The sequence below is a fragment of the Phyllostomus hastatus genome, unplaced genomic scaffold (assembly GCF_019186645.2).
Source record: "Phyllostomus hastatus isolate PE091 unplaced genomic scaffold, TTU_PhHast_1.1 phas_scaffold_46, whole genome shotgun sequence".
Taxonomy (NCBI): Eukaryota; Metazoa; Chordata; class Mammalia; order Chiroptera; family Phyllostomidae; genus Phyllostomus; species Phyllostomus hastatus.
The window spans coordinates 43,125,783-43,144,513 of record NW_025334032.1 but is presented as its reverse complement, the minus strand read 5'-3'; the positions used below and the strand labels follow the sequence as shown (position 1 = coordinate 43,144,513).

The window sequence follows — 18,731 nt, the reverse complement described above, 5'->3', positions numbered from 1 at the left end:
AGTTCTGCCGGGCAGCTGCGCCCTGGATGACGCACAGAAGGCGCACAGATACAATGATCTGTAGAAAGAGCATGTATCCTGAACAGCTCTGCCACAGTGAACATATGTGAGTGTCAGGGAGGAAGCAAGTAATCTGGCCCGAGGGATTCTCGGCGCCCTCTCAGAGGAGGTGACCTTGGATTTGGACTATAGGCGGTATGATTTGGCGCTATGAGCTGGTGGAGACACAGGTGTTGGAGGGCAGCCCTGCTTTGGGCCAGCTATGTGGCTTTGGGCAGGTTGTTAAACCGGTTTTGTGGGTGAGAGATGAAAGGAAGTAGGGTAGACCTCACAGGGCTGTGTTGAAGACGAAATGAGGCAGACACGCCAGGAGCCCAGGACAGTGTACGGCACATGGTAAGTGCTCCATAAGTATAACTCATTGTTCCAAGACGATCATGCTAATCGGTGGGATAAAGCAGGGAGGGGATAGTTCCACACAGAATGGCTAACACGATCAAAAACACAAGGGACGTGGTCTGTGATGTGAGAGGTTTTTTTGTTTGTTTGTTTTAAAGACTCTTAGGGAATAACCCACTGGGGTTGGAGAAATCAATCACTCAGGCTTTCGAGTGAGGGCTAACCCAAGATTTAGGGGGTAATGTCCAGAGAGCCAGATGAGGGCTGTAGACTGGGGCTGCACTGAGAACAGCCTTGCTAGGGAGTTAGAGCTCTCTCGGCACAAAGGAACCAACTGATAAGCAAGCCCGCCTCTGTTTCGAACACACCTTTCTGTATTCATTCAGCCCATTGGAGTTGGAACTCCTCAACGTGGTCCCTCCTTTGCAGGGTGTTTAGTTACAGTCTGCCGATAGGGGGAGCTAGAGAGGGGCCACCGGAAAGGCAGAGGGAGGGAGCAGGGACGCATCCAAGCACAAAAGCCTCACCTGCACTGGCAGCCGGTTCCTGTCTCTCCCACTCCTTATTTAGCCACCCCCCCCGCCCCGCCCAGAGCAGGTTTTACCATGCCCACTCAGTCAGAGGTTTTGGCCACCACCGGGAAAGTGGCCCTGGGAACCCGAGGCCCAGGTGTGCCTCCAGGACGGCTCCTCTGAGCTCGGGAAGACTCGGCCCCTCCCGTCAGCCTGGAGGGCTGTGCCTCGGGGTCCTCGGCTCCTAGGGCCCCCGAGTCTTCTCTTTGTTCTCTCGCTGTCGGGGGGGACGCTGCTTCCCGAACCACCTTTCCCTGTGACCTTGATGCTCCCTTTTCAGCTTCTCTTCAGTTTTCTTCAGCGCCTGTTGCATCCGTTCTGTCTACGAAGTTCTTGCTGGATTGGATGCTGAGTGATAGCCCGAGGTTACCGGCCTAGAGTGGAGCCTTGTTACCAGACGGAAGGGGCCCGTGTGCCTGCGCCCACCAGAGCAGGGTTTCGCAGCTCAGAAGGTCAGGGTTCATCTGCGGGAAGTGGCCCACCCCAGGCACAGCTCATGCTACAGACGTGGCTCCCCATTGGCTAGGGGAGTTGGGATCCGGTCAGGGCTGTGGTTGTGGTCTCTGACTGGTCAGCGCTAGGGCGGGCAGCTGGTCATTGCCTCTGCTCCTGACCTCGGCCATAGCCTCACTTCGTATGGCTTTGCTGCTTCTCTGGGCTGGGAGCCGAAACACAAACTGAGCCCCAGTTCGACAGGAACTCTCCCTCTGTGCTCAACAGGCCCCAGGCTTTGCCGCCAACATCACTTGATGCTGACCAGCACCCCGCTGTCCCGAGGGCTTGCTGACTGAGCGGACCTGCAGGGGAGGAGGAGGCCGGGGACTCAGGGTGCCGGGTGACGCCCTTTTGAATCAAAGAGAAAGACTGGAAATGAAGTCTTATTAAAGAAATGAAGTTTCTGTGAGTTACAGTTTCCCCCTCCCGCGAGCTCATACACATCTCACTCGGCGTCTAAGAACCTTGCTACCCCCTGGGCATCAGACCCGGGCAGCACGCTCTCATAGACGGAGTGGGCCACGTGGTGACCTGTGGGAGGCCGGGACACTCGAGAACCCCTGCTGCCCTTGTGGCAGAGAGCCGGAAAGTTGACTTGACTCGCGGCAAGATCGGGAACGTGCGGTGCCGGCCCCGCTGGGTCTGAGGACACGGATGTGGTGGTTCGTGCAGATCGACACAGCGGTGGAACGTGCTTGCCAGATGACAAGCCAGAGGGACAGTCACCAGGGGCCGTGGCAGCTGATTCCAGGAGATACTTCAGATGCAACGCAGCTCTAAGTGGAGCCACCTCTGTTGAGTTTCCAGTACTCTGCAGTCACCCTCTGTGGTCCATCCACTTCCACCTCCGCCAGAGAGCCTTCAGAGTCGGTGCTGGTTACCCACCTCTCAAAAGAACACACACGGCTTCACGCGATGTGGATATTTTGTTGAGAGGGAAACGAACCGTTCTCCCACGGGGGCCGTCCATCGGCAGGTGTGTGGCGCTGGCTGTCAGCGGCTCGCGGCACGGGGCACACGGGCCAGTGCGTGGGGACGCTGTTCTCTATTGTGTCTGGTCGCTGGAAGCAGATGCTTTGTCATTGCGTGAACTCGCTTGTCCGTAGCTGCTTTACTAGGAAGCCGTGAAGCCACACTGCCCTGAAGGAGGCTTCGAGTTTTCTTTACGGTCCGAGTATGGGCTTTTGCCTCCTTCTGAGCTGTGTCCTCCAGCTTAGCCTGTATCCGCCCGGAGGGGATAGCTGGCTTCCCTCGCCATGCTTTTGTTTTACTTTTCAGTGTGGTCAGAATCTGGGCAAGGAGGAGAAGTGCTAATTATCGGGTCCCTCCAAGATCCTACTACTTCAACAGATGGAAAAGAATACATAAAGCAAGGAAGGGATTAAGAAATGGTGGAATGCAGTATACACATTTAAGATGGAAGCCTGGTGATGCTTATCATAAGTTCTGGTATTTTCTTTCCATATTCATCCTAGATACCAGAATGCAGGATTTTTATACATTTTAAATACTCAACTCATTGAATTTTGATGGAAACATTTTATGTCTCTATTTGTGATCTATAAATCAACAGCACATGGATAAAGTTTCTCAAAAGTTTGAGGCGTCTGTGGGATTGTTTGTTAAAAAGTTGTTTTATTCTGTACCATAACCTTAATTTAAGATTCACTGAGATCTGCTGGTTTCATCACCTGGCTGTGGCCTTGAACTACCTGTGTCTTCAGCTGTATTTAAGCTGAACTTCTTGAAGTCTCATGCTAGAACTACACATTATTTTATAATTGTCAATGGACGGTGGACTTTCAAAGGTGGTTATACAAGAAGACTCTGGTCCAGTTTCTAGGGTGCCAGTGATGAAGAAATAAATAACTTTCCCCCATCATACTGTCTCCTAATAATCGTTTTAAGTTGAAAGTCACAGCCGTAAGAGGCAATAGGTTAAACATGAATTGGAAACACCATTTTCAGTTAAACAAGCAGAACTATAAGCTTAAGAACACATCGACTACCTAAATTACTCCTTCCCTATTTCATATTTCCATGTCAGAATCAACTTCTTAAACAAGGCTGCAAGGTAGAATCATTTACTTAAATATTTTAAGATCTCACATGCTAAAAGTCGTCTGAGCTCATTTGGAAGCCGAGAGTCTCGGGAGCGTTTCTCCCCCTCGGGTGGTCCCCGCCATCGTGATCGGGCCAGACGCACACCAGGGGCACTTCGCTCAACAGCGCGTCAGCGCGAAGTGCAGGCCACTTCGCGTCTGCATCCGTGCAGATGACGCCGGATAGTGTTCGCCCCGTAATTGTAATTACAGCTCCTGGTCCACTCGGTCACAGCTGACAATGACTGTAACGGGCTATAATCATTACTTAACAAAGGAAGACAGCAAGAGGAACAGGTATCTTTCTCCCTCCATAAATACCCAAAGATTTGAAACGAAACCTTTCTCACCACATGTACTGTTTGAGTAGAAATGAATCAGACTGCTACGAAGTGACTGGCCAATGTGTGAGGCCCTCGGATCTTCCACTCTGGGCCTTGCTCACGCACTTGGCAACTTGCACTTGGCAGTCAGTCGGGGCTGCCGTTGGCGGGGTTTGTCGTCTCCAAGGAGGCCAGCCCGGACTCCCAAGAGGACAGAAGCAGAAACTCAACATCACTTCCACCATGTGTTTCAGTCCCAACAACAAACAGGACCCGTCCAGATTCAAGAGATGCGGAAAAACCAGACTCCCACTCTTGATGGAAAGCGAGGGAGAGTCACATTGCAAAGGGGCGTGGCAGCGGGACGGCAGGGAACACTTTGCAAACAATCTACTCCCGTTCTCCTGTGTCCTCGGGCCTTCACCAAATGGAATCTGGGCTGGCGCAGGGGATTCTCCCACAAGGGATTCAAGACAATAGAGGGAGCAGGTGCATCTCCTCCCGAGGAGAAAGTTCATCCTGCCTTTTGCCTGTGACTGTACCTTCTACTCCAGTTCTTGTTAAGTTTGTAAGTCTCGGAATAGGGGGAAGAGAAAGGTCCATCTGACTTTCCTAGAGAGAAAAAAATCCCCCCAGAAGGATGTTATCTACTGGTGAGTTAGCAGTGTCTCAGGAGAACGGGAACAGGTACGGAATTTATGGGACACCGTGCAAAATAAAAAAGCAGGCATATTGTTCAAAAATGAGAATCCCCAGATTAAGACATCAGCCAAGCATGGGGCCCTCTGTGTGCAGGGCCCTGGACCAGAGACGAGCCCGTGGCTACCAAAATAGGCACAGGTGGGCGGGTCGGCCGTGTGATCTCCCTTCTTCACACACAACCAGAGGAGGACGTCTGTGAGATTCTTCTCAATACCTTTCATGGTTTTTCCTAAGGAGGGTGTAGCTGGAAGTATAAAGCTGCTGCCTTCCACTCCCCTGCTGGAGACGTGTTCACTGAGGATTATCCAACTGAGTTCTTCCCGCAAGGAGTGGCTCCTTGCCTAGGCCGCACGTCCGTGGACAGAGGGGTATGGACGTGCATGGTGATGGCAGACCGAACAATGCGAAGTGCTGGCTGGCCTGGGAGGGGGACGCCTCAAAAACTGTTCGGTGAGGAAGCAGAAGAGAGGCAGACTTGTAGGTAGGGAGCAGGCTGGCGGCTGTTGGGGAGGGGGAGGGGAGGGATGGAGCAAAAAAGAAAAAGAACTTGTGGGCATAGACAGTCATGTGGTGATTATGCGGGGGAGGGGGAGGGGGAGAGGGGATAAGGGGGATAAACAGTGATGGAAAAAATACAACAAAAAATTGTTAAGGGAGGACACTATTTCTTTTCCACCTTGTGTGTTTGAATGGCACTGCTGTCCCTGAGAATTAATTTGTCCCTGTGCGCTGCAGGGGTACATGTGTTTGTGTGTGTGTGTGTGTGTGTTCAACTTCCATTTGGACAATAGAATTGAAAAGGACATCTGCCCTTCACCCTGCTGGGGCGATGCCAACCTTGACCAGATTCTGAATGCCAAGTCCACCAGCCTCCACCACAGGGCTGCTGGCCTCGTGGGGACGGACACTGTGCGGCGGTTCCAGGTCCGAGCCAGTCTCACCCGAAGGTGACTCCAGAGGCCCGAGGTCCGTCCCACTCGGTGGCCACGGAGGGGTCATTCTACACCACTGACCATTACTCCCGATGCCGGTGACGCGCCGGTGATTTGGACATGGGCGGTTAAAGAGATGAGCACAATTGACTCACATTCTCCAGGACCTTCCCCGACAAAATCAAATACTAATTACAACGGAAAAAAAAAGTGTTTTATTCCAGGGATGATAATCACACTTGAACACATTAACAGACGTATGCTAGTATTTAAATTAGAAGAGTTCTTTGATAAGACAATCACATGCAAGGTAAGATACAAGGCACCGGCGCTCAAAAATTTGAAAATGCCAATTTTCTGGTTCATGTTTGATCTTTCTCCCAGTGGCCCGAGGCCAGTGAGGAGGGTACACGTGTTGCTCCCAGTCTCAGAGAATACCTCCAACTCAGGAAAAATGCAGGAGAAATCTTTTGTGTAAAAGCCATCTTCATACCTGATTGTAGTTCATGAAGTTACTCTGTCATACAAACACTCACGAGGACATTGCAGACCTTTCAGAGATGTTTCGGTAAAACAGGCACACTGAAAAGTCTCTAGCTACATAGGGGACACTTTAACGAACATGCTACAGCCTTGTTTCTGCTTTTGAAAAATCTAAACAAATGGTTTGTTTTCAACGCGATGTTAGTGACCTGGGCATTATATACAATGAAGGTTTATTTCACATGGGTCTCTGGAAGTCAGCCAAGAACTAAAAAGAAAGGAAAACAGGCCCCTGGGTTATTAAAATAGTGGTCACATGATTTTATCAAAATTCGATAAATTTTAAAAACTCATCAAACTATTTTCTTCTGCTTTACACTGACTTGTACGTATCTCGATTATCTTATTTTGAAATCCATAACAGACTCAAGTCTGGCCTAAAATTACAAAGGGGACATAAAAGGTTTGTATCACGTTTTATATTGCACTCGAGACCAGTTAAAGCAGAAGAGAATAAACGGAGTATTAACCCCCGCAAGGGACACTATTTTAGGAATATCTTCTCCGACCCAACACTCCCTTACCAACTCAGTGTGTGCTGAACCCTTGCTTTGTGTAAGAGTTAAGAGCACTAGTATTCATGTCTACACAGAGGGCACATTTTTAAGGTCTCTAAGTTCCCTAAGTGGCACCCCACAGCTGGAGGAATAATTCATCTCCTGTCCCCTCCAGCCCCGGACTGCCCCGCTCCCAGGGTCTGGCCGGGGCCTCTTGATTGAGGGGAGAGGAAGTCCACTTGCTCCGTTCTGGTCTCACCAGCTGTTGGCGATTCCTGAAATGGAAGAAGGCCGGAGGGATACAGACAAAGGCACTGAAGAGAGACCTGGAGAGGCCACCCTGGAGAGAGAGGCAGTCTTAAAATAGCCCTAGTGGGTGCGTGATGTTCTCCACACCTCCGGGGGAGAGAGGGCGGGAGCGTAGCTGTCAGTCCTGCCCTTCCTGGACCAGGTCCACTTAAGGTGGAGCAGGGACTCGTGAGGTCTTTGCAAGGAGGGGACCATTTGCCTTTTTCTCTACAACCAAACGTTCTGGTGGCAGTGTGTGCATGCAGCCCTGTGGGTTTCCTGAATGAGTGGTCTTCACTTCAAAGGGGGCATCAGCTGCTCTTCTCTAAACCATCTGCATATTTTGTATTAATATGCAAAATACAGAGACTCAGTGACAATGACCAACATTAGAAGGTTAATGCACTATTTGAAGAATATAGACCATTTAAAATGCAATATGTGAATAATTTTGGTTCGAGTTCACGTTTTTCCTTTTCGTTCTAAAAACATAAAATGGGGAACACATTTTTTAAAAAGTCAGCAGAAGTGCATATGGGAAAAACACACGGATATTTTAAACACACTGCGTCCAAATACAGTAACCGTGCTACAACAGTGGTACCCGCTAGCACACTCACGATGGAAATGGATAGCTCACTGCTTCCCTGGTGTTCTCACACTCGCTCTGACCCTAATCTTGAGCACATTCGAACATGAAATATACGCGGTGCCGGTGACATAGAAACCTCTGCGGCTCTGGGTGTTGGAATCGCTTTACTGCCTTATCGGTGCTGTAGGAAGTTCTGCAGCAGCGTGGGCAGCTGGAGCTGGGGGATGAGGTGCAGGCGCGGCCTCCCGATGCAGCTGCGGATGCACAGCCGGCAGAGCTGGCTCAGGGAGCTCGGCGTCGCTGCGCGGGCAAGAAAGTGTGTCGGTTAAAGTCAGACAATGAGGTTTGCTATGCTGCAAGATGCACTACACTACGTACAAGCAGAAAATAGGTGCAGGGCTTTGTAGCCAAGTAGGGCGGGAGGACCCCTGTACTAGGGAAATTCATATATGCCTTTATGAGAGCTCATTGGAACTGAGACCGTATATTCCATATATGTTCTTTAAAACATGTAGTCTGCAGGCTTATGAAATGATGGCTGCACTCAAAACCTCAGAAACAGATACTATTTTTTGAAGGAGATATAAATCAAAGAAGGGTCATGCACTACAGAAAGGAATTCTTAAGTTTTTTTTCTCAGGCTAGATTTACTATTTAAGCCAAAGCTTAACTTGATTGTTGTGCTTTGACCAGACTTAAGAAACCCTGTTTTAGAACAAAAGTAAGTGTGGAACTGTTTCCCAGTTAGGTTCCTACGACGCTCGAGGGGAGGCGCCCGCCCCTATAAAACAGGGCGTGTCTGTAAACATTTATCCGCAGACACTAAACAGAATCCCATACTATGCATTGCCAAACACTGGATGTATTTAACTTAACCAAAGGAATAGACAGCTCAGGTAAGATGGAAAAAAGAAAATGAAGATCACTGTAATGATCTTTTCCATTCCCCAGAAAACAGTCCAAATCTTACGCCACTACTATTCTGCATGCCAGCAAAAGGGCCTCCGCGTCCCAGGCCGACATGTCTGCGGCTCCGACGCCCGCCTGCCTCCTGCTCACCTTCGCGCTGAAGCAGTAGCCTCTCCACCAGGCTGCTGGAGGTGGCCACGTCCACGGGCCGCAGAAGTTCCGTGTTCTTGGCGTTGATATCGGCCCCGAATTCTAGCAGTAAGTTGACGATTTCCGTGCTGGACTGCTGAGCGGCGGCGTGTAGCGGCGTATCCCAGTATTTGCCTTTCTGCACGTCAGCGCCTGCGTGGCGACCGGGATGGCCGTGAGCACACACACGGGTTGTCCTCAGAGACACCTAAGCACGAGGCGTGGCAGGAGGGGGCCCTCCGCCCCTCTGTCGGGAGTGCTTCGCACCCACACACACTGTACATGTGCACTACCTTAAAGCTTGGTGCATCTGGATGGGAATGCACACATTTGTTACATTTTCTAATATCTTCTGTATCCTGAAAATGTCTACTAATAAAAAATTTAAGTTTGAACAGTTCCGAAATTAATGGTACTATTATATGTGTTATAAACAGTGTGCAGTTAGGTTGACTCGACTGTATTCATCGTGATTGACAGCTCTTAGGATTATTCAAGACCGTATTGCTTTTCTTCTTTCCATTTATTTTAAGGCAAGAGGGCCCTTTTGTTGTTCGGAAAACCCATGATTCTAGTTATGTGAGCTCTTTACGTGAAATGCGTATAGATTTTCCTGTCACTTCTCACTCACGTAGTTTAAGTCGATAAACACATAAAGGCATTGAGCTTCTTGACTGGAAAGGCACATTATATTTCTGCATGCAAAGTAAAAGTTTTAAAAATGCTTAACATTTAAAAATACCTCACAGGGGAAATCACCTACTGCACAGCTTTTTGCCTTAGAGCAAGCCCTAGCACGTGGTGGTCGCTGAATGCATTGGTGGGGAATAAACGCTATTTAAAGTGCGAAGAATAACAATCCCATTTTCCGGTGCGTAAATGGTTACAACGCCAAGAAATGTCTATCAATAAAAATGCACCGGTCCTTTCCAGCTCCGTTTTCTGGGACGTTCTGTCAAACTAACATTTGTATGAGGCAGCGCCTTCTAAGAGTCCCTTTATGACCCTCCTGCTGCTTTCAGGTTTCAATAAATGTAATCGCTTTCAATATTTTTAACCCAATGTAAAATGTTTAGCGGGAAAATTACAGTGTACAACAAAACCTCCATAGAGAAAGCATGCACTCCATTGGTTGTATCCGTTTTCTGACACAACAGTGCCCAAGAATAATAGTCCATCCACAATTGCTACCTACTTTTCAGTCTCTTCTTTTACCCAGTGTGAAATACTTGACAGAAAGAAAATATTCTGAGCCAACTGTGGAAAGGTGGTAAAGAATAAACTCCTCTGGTCGCATAAACTCCTCTGGTGATCTAGATGGGAGACCATGGAGAGGGAATGACCATCGGCCGACAGTGAGCAGAGTTCGCCTGGAGGAGCCTTACTAGCAACGGGAGTGAAACAGGCGAAGATGGGTTTCAGACATTTCGAGCTGAGCTAAGACACTGGGAGTAAAGGGAAGGAGTTACTAAAGATACGTCAGGGTGTATCAGAGGCCAAACGAGTGTTGTGCACAATGGCACGCAGAGACACCCCTTTACTCGTGTTGCGTACACTTTAAGTGCCCACCACAGGAGAGGCACCGTGCTAGAGGAAAGAGATGGCAGGGAAAGAGGGAGCCTGCACCCTGCAGAAGCCCCCAGCCCTGGACGGGGGCGACCGCCCTGGTCTCAAAGGCCAGGAGAAGTGTCTCAGGGGCTACAGCTGAGCCTCGAGGAACTGGTTTGTTGCCCGTGAGCGGGCACGGACTGTCCACCTCTGCAGGTGAGTGGGACAGAGCTCGCGGTCCGGGAACGTGGGGGAGCCCCTGTGTCTGCTGGAGGATAAGGCTACCGAGGCAGCTACTGGCCCTGCAATTTCTTCTGAAGGTTTTCTGCACAGATCTGTACCTATCAGGCAACACTATATTCCACCTTGAAGATCTGGATGTTAGGATTTTTGTAAGCAGGGGTTTTGGAGCTTTGGGGTGAAGCAGAGTTCATCCAGAATGGCGTTCTTTTTATTGGTTATGTGCTTATGTGCGGGGATGCTTAGCATGAGAACACTTTTAGCATGGAGATGTAATTTTTAATGAGGCTAGCGCAGAGATATAAGCGGAGAGCTGAGTAACTGCTCGTGGGTATGCATGGGATGCAAGAGGCTCTAAAGATAATTACCAGCGTAGAGAAGCTTCCGGATGCAGTGGAACTGCTGCGACTGGCAGGCCGTGTAGAGAGGCGTCCCCAAGTGAGGAATGTCCTGGTCGACGTCTATGCCCCATGATATCAGTATCTCCAGACACTCGTGGTGACCTGCACACACCAAGGAGAGACAGTTTCCCTTTGCTTCACGCCCGCCCCACCCCCCACGCCTCCCCCGACTGCCCCCTCCCCTGGCCCGGGCCCCCTGTGGCTGTCACCTTTGCTGGCGGCCTCATGCATGGGAGAAGGAAGGCAGGACTCCAGCTGGGGTTTGGCGCCGTATTCCAGCAGGAGCGCCGTGCAGCTCGCGCTGCCCTGCGAGCAGGCGTTGAATAACGGGGTCACGCCGTCGATGGTGATCGCGTTGACCTGTACCAACCGACGTGTGAGTGGGGGAGTCGGAGAACCACAGGGACTCGCTGCGGGGCATTTCTACAAGTGAGGTGATCTGCTCACAGGCGTAACCGGGGAACCGCGTGCCGTGAATAGCACACAGTGTACTTAGCTCCGACACATGGGCAAGGATCGCTGGGAAACTTCAGGGGGTACCCAGAGACGGGATGTGGTGGAAAGTTCACAGGAGTGAACATGCAATGAGTAGGAGCCATGAAAACATACCCACTCGAGGATGAAAACACAAAACCGGATTCCACGGCCAGGTGCCTTTGAGTTGGGAAACAAGGCAGCGAGTGTGACGGTGGCGACAGTGTGAAGGAGCCACTTTGCCGGTGGCAGTTTAGCTATTTCTGAGAACGTATCTAAGGAAAACCGTCCGGGAGGTGAGCAAACACCCTAGGCGTAAAGATGTCCATTTACTGTTACTTGGAATCTCGAGGGCAGGACGCAGCCCCAGGGCAGTCCACATCGTGATTGGAAACCCTTCTTCCAGTGCAAACGAGAGGGGGCGGGGGCAAGGGGACAGCTTTCTTTTCACTCCGCCGCCGGTGAAAACTACTGAGGAGGAAGGGGAGGCGGAGGGAGAACTGGGCCGGGTCCGCCTACTCGGGGGGAGACGTCACAGTGTTCACGTTTGGGGCGGGGACTCACATTAGCTCCAGCTTCCAGAAGAGTCCGGGCACACGCCACGTGGTCGCCCAGGCAGGCCTCGTGCAGCGGGGTGACATGGTCGATGGTCACCGCGTTCACGCTGTACCCCTAAACGGGACGGGGATGATTTTGAAGGGTGAGCAGAGAGTGCTCTCAAGTCATCTGTACGACTGTCGTGAGAGGCGGGTGTGAAAAATCAAGAAGTCTCGGGAAGTCAGGCGTCAGGGGAGCACGACAGGCCAGGCCGACGCCAGAGCCAGTCCGCTGTCAAGGAGTCTGAGCTGCATAATTGTCACACTGTCCTATCCAGGCCCCAAACCGCTTTAAGTATTTTGTTCAGTGCATTCTGAGAGTATTATTTAAATTTGGCTTACTCACCTTTTTTTCTCTTTAGGGATTGTTTGGGTTGCTACTATTTTTTTAATTGTTTTGTTTTGTAGAACTAGAGACTATTCAGAGCCCTGGCTGGTGTGGCTCAGTGGACTGAGTGCTGGCCTGTGAACCAAAGTGTCACCGGTTCGATTCCCGGTCAGGGCACAGGCCTGGGTTGCAGGCCAGGTCCCCAGTAGGGGGCGCAGGAGAGGCAACTACACACTGATGTTTCTTTCCCTCTCTCTTTCCCTTCCCCTCTGTCTAAAAATAAATAAGTAATCTTTTTTTTTAAAGACTATTTAGAATCTGGATTGCTCGCTTTAACTGGGGCTATAAAATCCCCACTCAGCCCACAGTGGAGGAAAAATGCCCTGAACCGTAGTAACCTGCCGTGTGAACGTTCGCCAGAAAGCAGGTCTGACGAGGCCCTGTGCTGGTGGGCGGCTCAGAGCTTGATGCGGGGTCACACTCGGGTTGCAAGCCTTCCTCCGTAAGTCAGAAATTGTTCTACCTGGATGAGCCCGTTAACCTCTAAATTTTGGGGTCATCATGAGTACTGAATGAGATGATGCATAAAGAAGCAATTGCTGTTACTGTGCCCAGCGTCCAGAAAAGGGTGGATGTTATTATTCAAACCCTACAACTAAACATGTGTAGGGTTTTTGTTCCAATTAAACTAATGATATGGGACTAAAATAATGAAGTATTATCAGGATCTTAGACTCTTCGCCTTCTTGCTATTTTTGGGAAGTCATGGCCGGTTGACAATCACGCTAAACCCTATAACAAATGCAGATGCTCAGGGCCAAATCCCGGCAACATATTAGAGATTACCAAGCTCTCTAATGCCTGGTGGAGGTGAGGCATCTCCAAGTGAAGGAAAGAAGAGTCACCCTAAATCGTTGCCACTAGCAAGTGGCGATTTTTAAGAGCCCTGATATGAACCTTTCGGAGGCTCTGAAGGGGCCGGCCGGCAGTCAGACCTGGAGAACTGATTCGAGAATGGCCAGATGACGGGAGCACCTGCAAAGTTGGGATTCCCTTTCCCGTGGGGCTTAGAGGCAGCCCCTGACTCTGCCTGGCCGGCCTGGCCGTGGACAGGACATGCATGTTATGGAAGATCCTAAGACGTCTCGCCTCTCAAAGACCCACACAACCCCTTGAGGGGGTTCCCCTGTGGACACTGATGATGTTTCTGCAGGTTATTTCTTTTTCCATCAAGTGATGAGCAAACAAAACAGCCACATGGTTATCAGAGGAGCAGACGGCCTAAAGGGGACATCTCACTCTAAACCTTCCCTTCACAGAGGAGACAGGGCGCTCAGAGAGGTTGGGGTTCACCCCTAGCACCAGCCAGCCTGGTCGGGAGGCCCCCAGCCCCAGGGTGGTGCCCTGCACCCCGGGCCACACTGCCCTTCCCCCTCAGGGCTATCGGGCAGAACCTCCTCTCTGATCATGCTGGGGAACACGGGGGCAGTGACTTTCTGGCCCGGGTGTGCAGCCGAATCATGCTGGGAAGGTGCAGAAATGCATGGGCCAGGCCAGAGCACTTTTTCTGCTGAGTCTGAGGAGCAGGCGGGTGCAGAAATGACCGTTCTGTCACTCTCACAGGCACACCCTGCTGTGTTCCAGACACCCTGGCGTACAGAGGGTGGCCTGGGCGTCTGCTCTCGTCACCCGTTTGGATATCTCAGGCTGAGCTAAGTCTGCAACAAGCTGAACACATTGTACAGAGCGAAGGATATTTAAAATGCTTAGCAAATAATACACGATTCTAATTATTTCTTGCTTAAACATGCCTATCAGTAAACAAATGTACTGTATGCGAAATCTGAACCGTGAAGACACAAGAACATGATGTTTCACCTGTGATAACAATGTTCGCAGGGCGAGGAGGCGACCTTGACTCGCTGCTTCGTGTAGCGGTGAGCGGTCTGCCCAGGAACCTGCCGGAAAAGAAAGGAAACAGGCGCCTCTGAGCCCAAGTAAACCCTACTACATGGGGTCAGTTCCTGGGGAGCAGAGACTATGTATCTTCGCGGCCACAAGGGGCCCCAGGCGTGTGTACATCAGGAAGCTGGATTCCTCTGCAAAGGATCCTGACGGGCGGTCCCCGCATCCAGGGGCACCCGGGTCTGGACTTGCCCTGCCCCAGACGTACCGTGCCTTTGGAATTCCCTGCAGGGAGTAAGGGGGATTAAGGTCTCTAGATCCATCGCCAAAACAAACAAACTAAAACTTACCTCTGCCTCCTGGTTTTTCGGGGCAGACCCTCTCCCCCAAACCTTTTTCGGCACCTTCAGCGGAGAAGGCAGCCGGAGCAGCGGCCTCCCCATGCCCCCGGCCCCTCCATGCCCCCAGCCCCGCTGTGGTTTCCCGTGTGGGGCTGTGAGGGGCTGAGCCCCGAGGGTCCTGAAACGTGGAGCAGCCAGTGGGCCCTACACAGGGGCGGCACAGGTCAGAGGAGCACACTGTCAGCTTTGTCGGGAACGGTGCCGACGGTGGGGCCGGTGGCACCGAATCCCAACTGCCCTGAGCCTTGGTTGGGGGTGGGAGGGGATACTGACCCGTCACATCCCCGAGTCCCCCCCTTCCGACATGCCTTTCGTGACCCTCCCCTTAGAAAAGTGCCCGCCCCTGTCCCTCTCTCCCCAGCCCCCCCCAGGGCACCCAGCCACCACCCAAAGGTGCACCCTCCCCTCCCATCTCTTCCCACCGGGTGGGTGGTCCACAAGGTGTCTTTGTAGGTTCCTAGATTGGTCCACGGTGATTGTCCTGTGATTCGAACAGGACCCGCATTGCTGGTTCCATTTAGTGGACACGCGAGAGCACGTCCCCTGTTTTAAAGGGACTCAGTCCGCAGACTACGCTCACCAGAAAAGCATTCACTTAAAGGCCGTCGGCGGCTGATGCATGCATTCCTGCAGTGCTGACCAGAGAGAAAACCCTCCCAGGGCAAGGGGACCACGGTTGCTGGCGCCCGTCTCCTTGTCTACTGCCCCCTCCCCGCTTTTGGGGTCCGCGGGCTGCAGTAAATAAAAGTACTTTTTAAGAACTGCTCATCAACTCCCGTGCAGTATAAACAAAGTCCTCGAGCTGCTTCCAGACGTGAACTTCATGAAGAGCGCGTCTGAAGCCTGTTTCAGTGGGTCATTGTCCTCTAGAAACTGCCGCATTGTTCCTGCACCGCATGCCTCGGGAAGGGCCCTCGCGTGCTTCTCTGCTCCTGCAATGTGGTCTGACGTTGGGACTTTCCCACCACACCGGTGGCGGCCAGATCAGTCCGCTGAGTGAAATGCGGGGCCTACGTCACCAGGCTAATGAAACGACCAAGGGAACCTGGTGTAGAGGACAGAAGTCAACCATCGCCAGTCTTTCTCTAACCAATGATATGTGGGGTTTTATTAGAAATAGAGTTCCCGGGGGGGGGGGGGAGGGGGGAGAGTCTTTCTTCTACTTCCTGGCGCTGATGTACGAGTCACAGTAATAACAGCTAACGCCGAATCATGTTCGCTGTGTGCACAAACCAGTCTAAGCACCGTGGACAGTATCTCATTTCCTTGTCACAACTCTCCGAGGTAGATACAATTATTATTTCTACCTTAGTCGGAGAGCTGAGAGCCCGAAGAAATGAAATCCTTCAAAGGGAGTCGCATGTCTTACTCCAGAGCTGACCTAGTTAATGGTGCTGCACTGTCTTGCTTTCGCATGTCCGTCCGGGGTTATTTCCTGCTCGCCCCCCAAAATCAGTAAGCCAGACACACCCAATTTTTTGTGTTTTCAACCGAAAGAAGAGTTACTCTCATTAGCTTTTGTGTGTTATTTCTTTACAGTGTGCAATGCTCCTATGATATGTTAGCAGCAGAATTGAAATTAATATGGCACACCAATAAATATGCATTGATAGGATAGTTTGGTGGCAAAATAATGATTGATAAGACATAGGAACATTATATTCTCACTGCATGAAATGCAAACATCGCCATCATAAATAATATTTTGGGGAGTAAGTATGTTTCGAGTTTCAGCTTCTAAGATAAAATCTGATGCTTTACAAATCTCACACAGCCATTTGTTCCATCACTAAACAACTTGATGGAGGAGTGAAACTCAGCACACTCCACAAGATGTATCAATGTTCACTGTGAATATTGAAACGAGATAATGATAATATTCACTTTCCAGACAGCACGTGTGTGAAACCACTATGTTCGGTTTAATCAGCAGAGCAGCAGTAAAGTAATAAGGTTTCTAGAAATCAATGCTTAAATATGTTTGCATTTAAACGATGTTTTAATATTTATAATAATCATGTGTGCCAGGCTGTATAAGGACGTAATAAAGTTCATTACCCTTAACTTATCTCTACCAGCTGTTCTGCTGAATCAAACGAAGTCCGCTGGCTAGCACTGTGTGCTCGTCCTTCATCATTAGCGACCACGGCCGCGAACCAGACGTGGGGACCGGGGAAGGCCTAGGGCACCGGCGGCAAACGCAAGGCCCGCAGGCCGAATCCGGCCCTCCACCTTGTTTCTCCTGAGCGGCAGCGCCGAGCTCCGAGCTCCTAATTAGGGAGTCGTTCCATGTATACAGCCCTAAAATTACATGCGGTCCCTTCAAGGCAACCACAAGGCTGATGTGGCCCCCGGTGAACATGAGTTTGCACCCCTGCCCTGGAGAAACGGCCCTCGGATTCCTCCTGGGTGCACGCTTTTCTAGAATATGACGGAGACCTTTAAGTGGCAGCAAAGTTAACAATATTTGCACCTACAAGAAACTGGTTATTCTTTTGCGCACAAAGTGTTTGTCCATCAAAATGATTGCATTACCCTCTGACTCATTTCAGCACTGCTTGCTGGTGTTCACAAAAAAGAAACAAAAAGCAGGAGGAATAAAAGAAAAGGGCCCCTGAGAAAACAGGCCACACGAGGACTAACGCAGAGAAACAAAGCCTTCATTGAATTGACCACCTACATTTCCACGCCCAGGGTCCCTCCCACACTGCCCCACAGCTTTCTGTCCCCACTCCGTCATTATCCTTTTTTGTTACCAACAGGAATCCATCACGGCGGGAGAACAAAAGGCTGACGCCAGAATCTACGCACTGTAGGTTGTGTAGTTATTGTAAATAACTGTATTTGCTATTATTTCTATTACTCTGACTTCCATTGGCCTGAAAAGGGAGTTCCTGCTGGGAAGGGTAGGCAGGTGGACAGAACCAGCGGAAACGTACCATGTTGAGGGGGGGACCCCTTGGCTGGCCAGGCAGAGACTGGGGCTTGGAAGAAATAACTGCCCTGCTCTTTCCCCAGCTGAGCCCAGGGGGCCTCACTGCGTAGGACCCCTGAGGTCCGTCATTATGGCGTCCAGCAGGTGAGAGCAGGAGGAGACCAGGAGGTGGTGATCAGAGGGACAGGAGAAAGCCGGTGGGGTCTAGCGCCCAGCAACCGCGGGAGGAAAGGATGCCCAGGCAGGCCTGGGTGGTGGCCTCCCCGCACCCTGTCAACATGCGAGCCCCTGATGTCACAAGATGGGGAAAGCGCTCCATGCGAGACAGCACCAAGCGGGATTAGGAAGGAGCTTCTCGGGGCTGCTGGGTAAATGCACAATCAATAATCCCTAGCATTCTGCTGGACCTCAACTGGCAAATGAGGCAGATTTTAACAGGCATTTTAGGGAGCAACCTTTTTTTTTCCTCCAAAACCAAGGAGACTCAAGCCATAAATAACAGCATCTATTGCCCGGAATGCTTTTCAGTGCTATCAACTTAAATAACTATATGAAACAATTGCATGACTTATAAATGTATTTAAGGCAACAGTCAACTACGGCTGCTACATTTTCTTCCTAAGTGAACTATCCTAAATAAAGACATGACAATTTATAAAAAGAGTAATTTATAGCACATGCATGCTATTCAATTTAAAAAACAAACAAACTTTTTTTGTTTGAATTCTGCTTAGTTAACTCCCCGGCAACCCCTCCTCATTTGCTTCCTGGTAAATCCTTGGAAGAATTTCTGTAATTAATCTGGAAAGAGGGGAGAATTAAAGGGTACCCCGTCCTGCTCCAGTTTCTGTTTAGAACTCTGTCTTCACCCCTCCCCACTTCTCCCCTTCAGAATCTGAAATTTAGCGACGGTGCATCTCTAGTCAAGGGCGTTCAACACCACATATCTCAGCTTTCAGTACGAGCACGCTCTACGTTACAGAGATCTGCAAGCTTCCTCAAGACCAAACAAGCGATAACTATCTCTGTACACGACAATTCAGCCACCTTACAATCTCATTAGACCCTTATTCGGTGCCTATGGTTTTTTTTAAATGTTCAGTTGAAGGCTTTAGGATAAATTATTCAGTGTGAAAATCGTTTCACAAATTATCTGCCGCTTTCACCACTCGAATCAAAGGCCTGCTCTTATGGTTCCTCTGTCTCTCCCCAGGAGGTGACTCCGGATATATTTAGAAACAACAGCAGTTCCCAGACACCTGGTATGTAATTTGCAGGGAGAGCGGCTGCCCTGGTTTGTAAACATCCCATCGCTGGAGCGAAAACACACGCGGTCTGGGATACACACGGTTGGGTGAGG

General features: G+C 50.5%; 1 protein-coding gene and 1 long non-coding RNA gene across 4 annotated transcripts in view; one reads left to right on the top strand and one right to left on the bottom strand.

Moving 5' to 3' along the window:
* Positions 1-320: 320 nt before the first annotated feature.
* LOC123807689 lies at positions 321-2,776 on the top strand. Its single transcript, XR_006783685.1, has 3 exons — positions 321-396; positions 1,252-1,423; positions 1,692-2,776. It is a non-coding gene; the product is annotated as an uncharacterized LOC123807689 (long non-coding RNA).
* A 2,947-nt stretch (positions 2,777-5,723) lies between these two features.
* ASB5 (ankyrin repeat and SOCS box containing 5) overlaps positions 5,724-18,731 on the bottom strand; it is a 46,881-nt gene continuing 33,873 nt past the window's right edge. For all 3 annotated transcript variants that reach the window (XM_045821730.1, XM_045821731.1, XM_045821732.1), the window contains 6 exons: positions 14,009-14,088; positions 11,771-11,878; positions 10,942-11,092; positions 10,700-10,834; positions 8,505-8,696; positions 5,724-7,745 (listed from right to left, as the gene is read on the bottom strand). In XM_045821730.1, coding sequence (XP_045677686.1) covers positions 7,618-7,745; positions 8,505-8,696; positions 10,700-10,834; positions 10,942-11,092; positions 11,771-11,878; positions 14,009-14,088 — 794 coding nt within the window. In that variant the 3' untranslated portion in view covers positions 5,724-7,617. The remainder of the gene's footprint in view (positions 7,746-8,504; positions 8,697-10,699; positions 10,835-10,941; positions 11,093-11,770; positions 11,879-14,008; positions 14,089-18,731) is intronic.